The sequence below is a fragment of the Platichthys flesus genome, chromosome 13 (assembly GCF_949316205.1).
Source record: "Platichthys flesus chromosome 13, fPlaFle2.1, whole genome shotgun sequence".
In the NCBI taxonomy this organism is placed as follows: domain Eukaryota; kingdom Metazoa; phylum Chordata; class Actinopteri; order Pleuronectiformes; family Pleuronectidae; genus Platichthys; species Platichthys flesus.
Genome location: NC_084957.1, coordinates 12930791 through 12945123, shown reverse-complemented (window position 1 = coordinate 12945123; position 14333 = coordinate 12930791). Strand labels below are relative to the sequence as shown.

General features: G+C 41.3%; 1 protein-coding gene across 1 annotated transcript in view; it reads left to right on the top strand.

Annotated features, from left to right (window-relative positions):
* Positions 1-13333, top strand: part of pde11a (phosphodiesterase 11a) — a 36410-nt gene extending 23077 nt beyond the window's left edge. The window contains exons 13-20 of the mRNA XM_062401879.1: positions 695-804; positions 1995-2085; positions 4079-4179; positions 4332-4409; positions 4513-4576; positions 4904-4978; positions 6638-6721; positions 10490-13333. Coding sequence (XP_062257863.1) covers positions 695-804; positions 1995-2085; positions 4079-4179; positions 4332-4409; positions 4513-4576; positions 4904-4978; positions 6638-6721; positions 10490-10726 — 840 coding nt within the window. The 3' untranslated portion in view covers positions 10727-13333. The remainder of the gene's footprint in view (positions 1-694; positions 805-1994; positions 2086-4078; positions 4180-4331; positions 4410-4512; positions 4577-4903; positions 4979-6637; positions 6722-10489) is intronic.
* Positions 13334-14333: the final 1000 nt, after the last annotated feature.

Below are 14333 nucleotides of genomic sequence, written 5' to 3'. Positions count from 1 at the left end.
AGTGTCCACGGTTATGATGCACCACCTCAGGGCTTATCGATGCCCCGTTCTGTCAAAGTGAGACGGCTGATGATACATTTCTGTTTGACCTGCGCTCAAATCACTGAGTTAAACCTTCTTTGCGTTGCTAATGGCACAGACAGCCCATTCTGTGCAGAGCCAAACAGAGGTGTTGATTTAAATAGAGACCCCAGGAGAATGACTTCATGCATTTTATTTGGGACACACTATAACACACACTTTAACACAAACAGCACGGTGTACTTCATTGAATCAAGCGCTGCATTAATACACGGTGTCCCATCTGAATTGATTATTGGCAGAGGAAAATGAAATAGTCGTGTGTAAGCTGTTCTGGACCCATGCACTCTCCTGCCATGTGTTTTAATGAGAGAGAGGGCTGTGCTATCTTTGCCTCTACCCCGACGATGACCTATAGTGACTCACTCAGCACATGGCCTCCAGAACCCATTCATCCAAGCCATAAATCTCCCAGTGTGACTGCGTTACCGCAGTCCCACTGGCATTTTAGGGAGATACTGTTTTTTCTTCTTCAGGATGCTGCTGCTGCTGTTGGAGTGTTTTCCATTTTTATTCAATGTTCTCCTCACAGCTTCGCAGAATAAGAGAAGAAGAGATGCGGTTGTTTTCCTCATAGTGTGTGTGTGTGTGTTTTCTCATCTGTTCCAATCAGACGGCGGGCTTCCAGGAGACTCTGACAGAGGTGGAGATCTTGGCGCTTATAGTCGGCTGTGTGTGCCACGACTTGGACCACAGGGGCACCAACAATGCTTTCCAGGCAAAGTGAGTGTTCCCCACTTTCGGTTCTTCGGTGTCAAACACACACATAAACACGCACCCTCCCACACACAGTTTACCGTCTGTTTTTCCACCTGCAGCTGTCAGTTCAACCCAGATCAGCAAGAGTCAAGAGGGAAGTTGTGTAAGGCTTATATAAGGGCCTGCCTAACGAAGAGCCAGTAAACACTCCAGACTCTGAGCACATTTAGATCAGCAGCTAAAACTGATGTCAAATTGCTTAAATGTCTCTTTCCTCACTGAGGTTGTTTTTGTAAAAACTAATCTGAAAGCAAGAGGAAAACCAGGTGGACACATAATCACGAGCTTAATTAGACATTTTAAAGGGAATAGTTTTGATACTTTTATCTGCAGACTAAAAAAATTATTTCAGACAAGATTTTGTTTTTATTTTGTTGATCACGTCTCAAGTGACCTATTTGTTTGGCTCCATGAGGACTCGTCTCAGTGTTGAAATGCTTGTGTTGCCAGTTTCATCACATCAGCTGTAAGAAATAGAGTTTGATCATTATGTTGATATAAATTACCTGAATATAGACGACTGTTGAGTTCAAAATTTTCTTCTGAGGACAAAAGACAAAAGACAAAGAGGCAAATCATAAAGCTCTCGTCTTTTCGCTTTGACGTACACATTGAACATCTTTTTTGGAATGTTCTCTCTGACCTACTGCAGCCATCTTCACTTCTTGTAGTTTGAGGTGTTATTTGTCCTCTCTTTAAATTCTCATTGGGAGCATTTCAAAGTTTCTTTTGCTGTGGAAATTATATCAAAATGAAAAATGGAAGAATGCAGAACGAATATTACAAAAACACAGAATTTCCCAAACTTAAAAACCTTGACTCTATTGACTGACTATACAAACCTCGGTCTTTCTACTCCAATTGAAATGATCATAGTCAATGTTGATGAGTTTAAATTCAACTGCAGTTTGGGTTTATGACTCTGTTATTACCGAGCCATAAGTTGGCGACAGCGTGCAGAGTGAATTGGTTGAGGGAATTACAACAGACTCAACAGCACATGTTGCTTCTCAGTATGTGTTAAATGCTGATGATGTTATCCGTCTTCTTGATCCCTGTGTGTGTGTGTGTGTGTGTGTGTGTGTGTGTGTGTGTGTGCGTGCGTGCGTGTGTGTGTGTGTGTGCGTGTGTGCGTGTGTGTGTGTGTGTGTCAGGACGGGCTCAGCCCTTGCTCTGCTTTATGGGACCTCTGCTACACTGGAGCACCACCACTTCAACCACGCTGTTATGATCCTGCAGAGTGAGGTGCGCTAACGTTTTCATGAAGCTTCTGCCATAATTGCATTCTACAACTGCATGTTGTATCTGTGCAATACACTTTGTGTTGTGATTTTCAAACAGCATTTACCACTGAGTATTAAACCCTTTAACACTGTTCCACCTGTGGAGAAGCCATATTTTTAAAAGTTTGGTCTTAAAGAGTAATGCTGAACTGTGTTTCGGTTGAAAAGACCCAGACGTCATTAAAAACCAAAGTTTATCTCCAATATTCAGTTTGAACAAGTAAGAAATCTAAGCAGAGTTTGGGGTATTTGTTACCGCAGCAGCTCTTCTCGTTCAGGGGATTATTGGTAATATCCATGGTTGAATTGTGTGTCAGTTCATTGAGTGGGACGAGAGTAAAACAAATTCTACATTAAAAGCACTCAGAGAGAAACTATACGCACCTAAATGTTGTTTTTACAACATTTACATCTACATTTATTGATGGATTGTAAAGCCACACAGCGTGAGGCTAGCTTAGCTTAGCAAAAAGGCTGGAAACAAGGGGAAACAGCTAGCCCTGGTCTGTCCTCAGGTTCTATCCAGCGACCATGAACTTGAAGGTTGATCAAATACGTACATATCTTTTTTTTGAATGGACAAGTTTTGGTTTTCTGCTGCCTAGTATCAAAGTTTCAAAGTTTTTGTACACACTATACCTTTGTCTTTATTCTCTAGAAGCATGTAAAGTAATCAAAAATTTGAAGTCCACCTTTCCTTATAAAGATGAAGAGTTTGTGCCCACTGAGCCTGAAGGTAACCATATGGTGGCTCCATGTCTGTTGTATGGGACCAAGTAAAGAATCGCTCGCTCTGCCCTCAAATCCATGTTATTACAGAGGCGATAGATTTGGTGGTAATTGGCTGAGAGAGACATTTTATCAGGTGACCGGGTTTGCGTGCGGTTGTAATTACCGATGTTTGGCGGGAGCAGCTCACATGAGGCTTAGGTTCCAGCGTCTTCATTATCCTGGTGCTGACAACACGGTATAAGCTGACAAATGTTTGCTCGGAACATCATAATGGTTTCCGTTGATGCTGGGTCTGAGACGGGCGTCATACTGGAATTGTCAGCTTTTGAAAGAAATCTGTCGGTTTAAAAGATATTTTATTTTATTTTTACGGCTCATTATCAATCGTCTCATTCTTGCCCTTCACTGTCATCACCGCTTCATCCTCCATGTTCTCCGCAGAGGCTCTTCCTCCTCCAAAAGGAGGTATCTAAGTAGTGAATGAATGTATAATACATAGCGGGGGGGGGGGGGGGGGGGGGGGGGGGGGTTAATGACAGAGGCTCCAGTGGGAGATGCTGCTCACTTATTAAGAGCCGAGCTGCTGGGTTCCCTCCTGTCCACCACCGATCCATTCACACGTTTGTACCTTGTGCAAACCTTCTTTATTAATGGAAGAGTCAAAGTAGAAAAGCGGAATGGGCTCCCTGGCTCACCGATTCATTATTCCATTCACAAACACTCAACACTTTACTCCACAGTGCGAAGTAAATTGAGATTATGAATCAGTGTCATCGTGTCATTACCACTGACAGCTGTGGAGTTGCACAACTGTAATTTTCACATCTATTAAATTTGACACATTGCATTGTGGGATTGCTTTCAGAGATTAGTGATGCCATTTTCTTTCACTCAATTATAGGGATCAATATACAACAATATATATATATATATATATATATATATATATATATATACTCACACTATATACACAAATAAATCACTGGAAGGATGTTGTTAGTAAAGTTTAGCAATAATTGCGTCAAAAACATTATCGAACCGAAACAGATTAATAATCTATGAGAGACTAGACTATGACAGATCAGCTTGATACAACTGTCCAGTTGTTATTGAATTATATGATTCATTAATTGCAAATAAGGGAACAGAAATGGGAGCTGAAATGTTATTTCAGGCTCTTTGTGTTCAGGCAGTAAAGTGACGTGCAGTATTTTTCTCCACAGGGTCACAACATCTTCTCCAACCTGTCATCCACGCAGTACGGGGACCTCATGCAGCTGCTCAAACAGTCCATTCTGGCCACTGACCTCACACTCTACTTTGAGTATGTTTATTAAACTGTTAAATCTCCACTTTCACAATAAACTGCCCAGTTCCTTCATGCTCTTCGTTGTAGGCTTCTTTTAGCTAGTACTGCCCCCTTGTGGATTTTGTGTAATGTACACCTTCACGAATGGACATTGTGTTTCTCTGCAGGAACAGAAACACGTTCTTTGAGCTGGTCAGCAAAGGAGAATACAACTGGAATGTGAAGGCTCATAGAGACATGTGCAGGTAACGTCCTGCACACAGAGATAACCAATACTTTGTCTTCTTAAGATTAAAGAGGCTGAAATAAAACCGAAATTAAATAAACCTGTGTGTCTGATTCCCTCAGGTCCATGATGATGACAGCCTGTGATCTCGGTGCTGTCACTAAACCTTGGGACATATCACGCAAGGTGGGAAATACAAATATAAAATCTGTCTACTCAGCTATAAATTATACATTTTTCATGACAAAACACCACAAATTGCCCCTGCTCCAGAATCTAATAGTGAGGAACTGCTGCTTTTCTTTGTCTTGTGCAATTACGTTACAAATGTTTTGTTGTGGACTGTTGTTTGGGCAAACAAAGCAATATGGTATATTTGGACTTTAGAGAGCCGTGAGGGCAAAGTTTACTGACCAGGATGATCTGATGCATTAAGCTCATTCATCTTTCAGCATTCAGCTGACAGACCACAGGAGCATCAAAACAGTAGCTGTCCTGCCTCTGTGTTTTCAGGTGGCAGAGTTGGTGACCAGCGAGTTCTTCGAGCAGGGCGACCGAGAGAGATCGGAGCTGAAGCTCACACCCTCGGTGAGTTCACCGAGCCGTCTACTTCTGCAGCTTAGTGCTTTTTGCAGTTTCTCTCACCTCTGTGACCGCCACAGGCTCATGGTGCTGGAGATCTATTTTCTTGCAGTTCTATACATTTGTAAATGAATATATATATATATATATACACTGACTGCGTAGGAGACATGAGCGCCTGTGTCTCTGTGTGAGAAAAGTGTATTGTCAGCTTGACCACTCCACTGCTTCTCTGCTGTGCCCAGAGCAGAACTGCAGACAATAATTCTTAAAAAAAACAAACAATAAAAACCTTCTGCATAGGATTCACAACAAACACTGATCTTTCTATTCATTTAGCTGTAAACACAGGAAGCTTTGTGTTGTATTGAAGCTCTTCTACACTCCGCCAAGGCCCAGTAGTCCACAGCCTAATGAAACATTTAGATTTAATAGATCCAGGTTATTATTTGGATTTTCCTCAAATTGCACACACTCATAAATACCAGTTCCTTAAATATGACAGATTTTTTCATGCACATTCATGAATTATTCTCAGTGAAATCAAGGTAGATGTTGAAAAACACTTTGTGATGTTGAAGAAAGTGAAACAAATCCAAATTACCGGTTCTCCCATAAAGCCTCCTTCCACCAAGTGACATTGAATTCAATTAAGTGATTTTTGCACAATTCTGCAAACTAACAAACAATCCCAGATGAAAACTCTAGAATCGTACTGAGTAGAGAGCACACCTCCACAAAACCCCAAATGTGCCTGATTTCTTTCTATCAATATCCACAAATCATTTCTTGGGAAAATGGTTGAACATTAAAAATAATGCCTTGTCTCGCAAAAGAAGAAAAATAAATCATGGATCCACCCCCTGATACGGATTCGCACCTAAATTTAATGGGCTCCTCCCTGACCAATACTACATCCTTCCACCAAATTCTGTGCTAATCTGTTCAGTAGTTTTTGTGTAATCCTGCTCACAAGCACACAAACCAACTTACAAACAAACAGACAGGGGTGAACACATGATGTCCTTGGCGGAGATAATAAATACATTTATTTTCTCATCCAGAGTAACAATAGTAATAATAAAAACTGAACGAGACTTTGGCCGTAATGAAGATGTTGTCTTAATTCATGACTTATTCATATCGTCCTCAAAGCCACAGCACAGGAGCAGAGTAGCCCACTGTCTGTTTGATTGAGGAGCTTTGAAGGCTCAACTGTGCTGCAAGTTCTTAAAAGGGAGGGGAAAAAAACAGCAGCCTTTCTGTTCGCAATTAATGGCTGTTGACTAATCGAGCCAGGCCACATTGCTTCCCCTCTGAAATAACTAATGCAGTAGCCTCCGGTCCGCCGCTTGTGTCAAACCTTAAACACTCCATGTGTGGGCGTTGGAAATTAAATATTAACTTCTAAAGTCGTAGCCCAGTAACTATCTCTAAAGCGCAGCCTCGGTGGAGCCTCTTTTAGTTTTCGGCTGCAGGAGAATGAAGAAGAATAGAAAAATACATCACATGAAATAAACCCAGTTGTCTTTAACCAAAGCGGCACATTAGGGAGGATGAGCCTGATTTCATAGTAAACATAGGAACCGCATTTCCCCTTTGTTTCTCCAGTGTGAGCACAAATGTAGGTGCAACTTCAATTTTTTTGTCGTCTGTGTGTTTCAGGCCATCTTTGATCGGAACCGGAAGGATGAGTTGCCGGGGCTACAGCTGGAGTGGATTGACGGAATTTGCGCGCCGCTGTACGAGGTAACACACTTGACGCTCTCGGGCCTCCTTTGTGTTGCACTTGACACACACATCAGCCTCGGACTATAGTGCTGAGCTGCCGTCCTTCCTGGGTTATTGTCCCCCTCTATTGACGCCAGCAATGAAACTGTCACTGACAGCTTTTCTGCTTTTCTTTGCAGCCACAGATTTCTCATTGAAACAACTCCAAGGTCTCATCCTAGCAGAATGAGTGCGCACTTTCCAACCGCAGAAAAAAAAACTTGTGTGTGAACAGAGCTGGGATTTCAGTCGGGTTAAATCCCTCGGCAGTAAAATAGCGTATATATGTGGGCCAATTCATGTGATGATGCTGTACTTCTGGCTAAAGAGAAAATAGGTCCATGTGGTTAATGGTGAATACAGCCCAAATGGCTCAAAACTAATTCTGGCCACGTTTGGCTCCTTTGTGTCAGAAGTGGACCGCCCAAGTGGACCATCCTATGTCAGCTCTAAGGTAGTAGAGTGTGTGAAAAGAGCTCTGATGTTAGTCTCGTTAATTCCCCCCGGGTAAGACAGTATATGGATTGGGCCATCCCTGGCAATGATGCACTACTTCTGCCCTTCTTGTGACCCGGACAAAATGGATGTGGGCCTAAAGTGGCCCATTTGTAAAATACCAAATGTGACTCGCTCTTGATTGCAGGCTTTTCCTTTAGGAGACGTTTAAAGAAAAACAAACTGATTTTATTGTAAGAAGCCAGCAGAGAGAGAGCTAGAGATTATCTTTGAGGGAATTATACCCTGCACAGATAATGGAAATCTATACAGAAGTCCTCGCTGGTATAGCGATGCGTGCGCCTGTGTTACTGAATGACGTCAAGAACGCTCACCTGCCCCTCCCTCTTGCCGGCAGCGGTGGCTGTGTGGGAGGAAGAAGGCCGACTTCACCGAGGAGATGAGGTCTGTTAAGAGCTGAGGAGCGTGGAAGGCAAATTCACGAAAGTCAAACACGAGGAGGAGTCGTGAAAGAAGTCGAGGATGAAATAGTTCATTCATTCTCTGAGCAACGGGGCGATTTGTCTGCTTTTATAGCACAACACCTCCTCCTCCTCTGTGCTGTCATATTAAAACACACATTAGTTTTAGTCAACAAACAATAGATCATCCCCTCGCTATTGAATTATATCTCAGAATCAGGGTGTAAAGTTGGAGCAGACTGTGATCCGTGCTCTGCTTTCACCATTGTTGCTGCCTGTGTAGTTGCAGATAAAAAGGCTTCAAAGTGGTGTGTGTTGTCTGCATGTGTGTGTGTGTGTGTGTGTGTGTGTGTGTGTGTGTGTGTGTGTGTGCGTAGGGGGGTTGTCTCCACACTGCTCCATGTGATGTTTGGAGAATGCAGATATGGAAGCTTACGATCAGGCTGCGGCTGCCAATTAAACTTGCAAAGGGGAGAGGCGAGGAAGTTCGGAGGCGGCAGGGTTTTTTGTCCGTGGGCGGAAGAGATCTCGTTCTTGATCTCACTGATCTCCTCCTCCTGGTGGTGGCTCGCTACTTTGTGGAATATTATTCCCCCCCCCCCCCATTATATAACCTTCCATCTCCACACCCCAGAATGTGACAGTCTCTCTCGCTTCCCCTCTCCTTCCTACATCAGTGGAATAATAATGCTTTGCAAACCAGTGACATGGTCCCACAGAGGGGACGTGTTCTGCGGAGAGAGAGAGAGAGAGAGAGAGAGAGAGAGAGAGAGAGAGAGAGAGAGAGAGAGCGCTGGAACTGCCCTCCTCCAGAGGATCATGTTCTTTTAACCCGCAGACGAGACCAATCTGTAAAGAATCAGTGACTTCCTGTTTTGTCGTTTGTTGATGTTTGCAGGCCACATGCCATCGCAGTGTGATGATGCCTTCAAAAGTTACTGATGCACATGAGACACAACTTAAACATAAATTAATAAAAAGAAAGACACAACACAAAGGTGTAACAGATGGTTTATTTTACCGTATGACACTTTTATAAGTAGATATAAGTATTTATTCATCATTTGTTGACAACTATAACTCTTCCTGTACTACTCCATGAGTCGCTGCTAATGTTATATATAATATAGATATTTCATGATTAATGAATGTAATTTACATTGACACTTAAAAATCCCTTACATTTGTATACAACTACATTGTAATGTGTTATAAATACTTTATTACATGTTTGTATACGGATGTATTACATTTTGTTTTAACATAGTTTAATCTGTTGATGATTTTCTTGATTAGTATAAACATTAACATGGAGGTTAACAAACACATTCTTAGGGTGAATCTGATAAAAACTGTAACTGTTACTGATTATCTGTTGTTCGATCGATTGGTCCAAACCCCCAAATCACTGATTGAAAATCAAATTAAGCATCAAATCCTTTCATTACAGGACCTGGAATCAGACATTTGACATTTTCATCATATTGTTCTTACGTAGTGAAAACACTCTCTCTGACTACCAATGCAAACTGTTGGCCTTCATTTAAACTTAGTTAAATGGCAGCTGCAGATGTGATTTTCCCTTTTTCCTACAAAGAAACCCAACCTACTGTAGATGCACCTATTTATTTTATTAATTTACACAATGGCTGCCCATTTTCCTCCTATACATGTGTGAATAAATGAAAGACTGTATTGTTTCTAATGAGGGACCCAGGCCCATGTGTTATAGCTCCACATGAAACGGGGTTAATGAAACAATAAGTTATCAGAGAGACATCCCTGGAAATCCAGCAGGCGACAGTGTTAGCAGAACAGAGGGAACAATCCCTCCTGTCATTTTAATAAATTACCCGCAGGTAATTTATTTTACTTATCTGCCATTTACAGTTTGGCGAAGGAAAAAAATGACAAACGCACCTAATCTGAGTCTTACATGTGTGTCTAATCTGTAAAGAGCAGCCATTTAATGGAATGCTGCTATCAAGCGACTGTGTGTTGCCGGGCCTTGTGTGGTTTTGTTTAATTTGCTTTGCACATATACTGAATGCTGCGTTTGATGAACAATGAGCTGCTTCTCTAGCCCTGGTTTACAAACACTGGTGTGTGCCACCAATGAACATTCAAGTCACTGAGCTGAGCGTCACATTCTCTAAAAGAATAACAAATACCTAGTTAGAATCTTTGTCCTTAGGTTAATGTACCCAATTCTTAGGTTAATGCCATAAATACTTTAATATCCAATCATATTACCCATAGCACTGGTTGAAGCTTGTGATTGTACTAGGTTACCATTACCAAATTGGCATTTCTAGCATCACAAAGTATTATTTAAAAAAAAGACATTGCTTTAGATTTGTGAATATAATGTGATTGTAATTTTATGTGTCACAGATTCTGGTCCTTTTTATGTTAATGGTGCTTTTGCTGTTTCTAGTTCAATTTAAGTCCATGCACACGTCCATGTTAAAAAACAGTATATAACTAGAATGGCACTCAAGAGAGATAACATGCCGCCAGGGGCCAACAGTCTCCTTATCAAACAACATTTAATTCACTAAATCCTGATTATTTTTCATTACCATCCGTGAATTATTCTCTGAGAAATGAAGAAAATGAAAAAAAAAAAATGCCTGATCTCAGAATGGTAAAAAGTCTGCACCAAAATGTAATGGTTTCTTGCCTGAGTTCCAAATTCTGTTATAATCCGTCCTTTAGTTTTTGTGCAATCCTGACAAATGACCTCCTCGATGTAGGTAGATAAAGTTTTATATTCCACTATAACACTGTAGATATAAGTGTTCTCCTCTCTCCCTCTTTCTCTATCCAGACTCTGGTCAAGTTGAATCCCAAACTCCAGCCGATGCTCGACATGATCCGAGCGAACAGGGACAAATGGGAGGAACTGAACAGAAAGAGACAACGTGGCCAGAGCGTGTCTGGGCCCTCCAGCCAGTGCAGCGTGGACGGCACAGAAACCAGCGGCTGCACCGTGGCCAAAACCGGCAGCTCACCCTGCTGCAGCGGTGGCGATGCCGACGGCACAGCCTCCAAACCTGTTAGTTAGCTTCTGTCGCCACCTGCGAGTTGATGTCTTAGGCTTCTTTCCTCTTAAATGCAGCCTGCAACAGAGGCAGTGCAGTGCAGTGCATGCAGAGGTTGTTGGGCTCTGCTCCTCTTCGCTTTTGCTACTAGAGACGAGCTTTGGACTTGAGTGCGGCGCTATCATAGAGGTTTTTCTGCTCCCTTCAGTCTTCCCGTTGTGCTGAGGGCTGACAGAGCTGTGTTGGGCACGCTTGTCGGAGCGGACACGAATCAGCTGATGACACCATGTCAAAACGGAAACTCAAAGCACTGTGTCAACATGTCAACCAGTGAGCTAACTCCAACTATTCTGGGCATTGGACCCGTTTTCTGCACACAAAGGCATGAAGAATATGGCAGAGGAACATTCGCCTCTGCCGTGGTTGGTTTTTTCGCTCCCGGTACCTCCTTGTTGCTCACATTTTGTCCGGGGTGACAGAGATCTGATTTTTGTAAATTTGTACATAGGCAGTTGAGTTAACTGCTGTTTGAAAAGGCTCTGGATTGTAAGGCTGTAGAGTCTCTGAAGGATAAAGCGGTGCAGGAACAGCAGGACCTGTGACAATGCTTGCAATGCAAATTGAGTGCTCTGCTCCCCCCCCCCCTTCCTGTGCCTTGTTTTAAGATCCTAATGGAAATGCATGGCCTCCTCACCTAGATTCTTAGTTAGTATGGAAATCCGTGTTGAACCATGACGTTGTGTTTCTTTTGCCATAATTTGTAAAACCAATGACTGCAGTTTTGTCTCAACCCCATGTTAGCCACAAGGCACTGACATTATATAAACATATGGAAAATCTATTTTGCCCAGTTTTATAAATGCAGGGTCTCACTTGTCACACATACACACACACACACAATGTGCCTTGATGAAGATATTCTGGAATCATAGATAAATAAATTTCTACCCACACTGACAGCTCAAACATAAAGTAACACACAGTAGTTCCTAATGCAACAAAAATACACCAAAGCTCTCAGGAATACACCTACTCGCTTTCTGTTGGTCTCAAATGTGCTAACAGCCACTTATCCCAGCTCAGCATAAAGACTGGAAACAAAGGGAAACAGCTAGCCAAGCTCCGTCCAAAGGAAGTAGCCTACAGTAAAATCGGCTGCCTCTAAAACTCATTAACACTTCATCTTGTCTAGTTTTCACAAGGCTAGTTTGCTGCAGTACAAGATTATGTGTTTGCCAGCACCAAACATGTCTTGTCTCCAGTGGTTATATTTTGTAAAGAAATCCTCCAACACATAATCTCTCGAAAAACAGCGAATTGTCCTTTTCACATCTTGTTTTAGTAAAGTAGATTCAACGTGTTAATTAATGAGCTTTAGAGGTGTTGGTGGACGGATTTTGTTTCACAGGCCGTAAATAAAGATGGACGACGCATCCCCTTGTCCTCCCACTATTCCGAAATAAAGGGGGGGGGGGGCAGTGCACCCAATAGTTAATAATAAGAGAGACAGCGATAAGACTCGACGAAGACATTTTGACAAAAAAGTCATCGTCCAGGAACTTTATCACATCCTCCTCCACCGTTTGTTGTCAGAAACTCTCCACTCTGCGCTGCCCTCTAGTGGATGTATGATTTAACAACCATGCCATGGTAAAAGACACCTGGAAGTGTGTGGGCAGTGACGGTTAAATCGTTTGAAACGGAAAAATCTCTATTTATTCACATGGGCAGCATATACAAGCCTTAGCATTGAAGAGGCAGAGTTTATGATCCATACCGCGGCCAGCCAGCAGGAGGCGATCGAGACGCTTTGGCTTCACTTAAGGGAAGCGGTCATGTCATCCATCTTTATATACAGTTTATGGTTGTACAGGATCAGGCTAGTTTGCTCACTCTAGTATTATTTAACGGACAGATATGAGACTTATATCCCTTTGTTCAACCTTTTCTCAGAAAGCGAATATGTGAATTTCCTGAGAATTTTCCTTAAATCTCTTTTTGTGTCTTTTTTTCTCACTAATTTAATAGAGGACTGAAGACTTGTAGTACTGAAGAGCCCATTCACAAACTGTTATTTTCCTTTGATGGTTATTATTCTAAGTATTTTTTAGATGGGGGCATGTATGCCTTATGAATTGTGTTGTACCTTTGTTAATTGGAGTTGTGTTAATTGGACTGTGTCATCGTGTGGCATGGATCTGTGTGCTCCACTGTATTTTAGTTGAAGAGCTGAATTGAAGTCAACCAGAAGAATTATGAATTGCATGTTTTATGCAGTATTAAATCCAACCACTTGCTAATGTAGCAAACATGTGAGCCGACAAATACCTCGTACTTTGAACTTCACCAGTAAAACCGACTATCTCATCGGGAGAAATGCATGACTTAAATTCTATTGCATCATGTTACGTGAATTATGGATATCGTTGTTCTATTTTTCTATTAGGTCTCCAGACGTGGCCGACTTCTACTCGTCTTTTTGCGATGTAACGTGCTTCTTGTATTTCTTCTCCCCTCTCAGTTTGGACTCTGGATTTATTTACAGCGGGCTAAACTGAAGGAATCTTTAAGGCATGAAAAGGCAAATGTGCAATGTTTCTGTTCAGAGTTTAAATAAAAAGATGCTGCTACGTGTGCTTCAGTTTATTCTGATATCAACCAATAGAAGATGATGTATTCCATTATTAATTTTTATTTTTATTTACTTTATTCCTGTATTAGTCACAAAATGGAGACATTTCCCATATTGCAGGAGCAAAAGGGACATTTAAAAAGAAGCGTCAGTAAAAAAAAGTAATAATCAAGTCATCATGTAATACAAAGATAATGAAATATAAATATAGCATCACAAACGTAGACAGGTAGAGTGTAGAATATAAGAGTTGTGTAACTCCACTGGAACTAAAAACATTTACTCAAGTGCAAGTTTCAGGTACTTGTTCTCATGTATTTCTACTTTGTGTTACTTTATAAAACTCAATGACATTAACTATTGTACTTTTTACTTCAGTACATTAATCTGTCAAGTTCCCTTATTGATTAAGATTCCACATATGAGTTCATAACATATGATTTACTAAAATGTATTTAGAGGCAAATAAACTTATAATACATAATATAACAGTAAAACACTGACAGGGGCATTTTTCTGCATAACTCATAACATTGATAATTTGACTTCTCATGGAGGATTTGTATTTCGCAGTTCTGCCTCTTTTACTTATTAAATTATTAAACAGCCTTGACTCTTCCTCCTCTGCTGATTCAGTTTACACAGTATTTCTCTCAGTGCAGTGCTGCCCTCATGTGGACAAATATATACTTACACACAAACTGTATTCGTCAATGAAACACTGGTGGTAAGAGCATTTCATTGAAACACATTCAAAGCCATTAAGAAAAAAAAGAAGCACGATGTAGTCAGATAAGGAAGCTATAATCATTTAAGCAAGACATAAGAACTAGCAGAAAAAAAACTGATATTATGCAACGCAGATGGTTCATCAGTGATGAATAAGAATTAACATTAAAGTCTAAATCCTTCATATTAATATGCAACATATCCATTCACAGTCCTGGGTAATGAACTGCAGAGTGAGGAGTGTTACAGCCAGTGTGTGTTTCACTGGC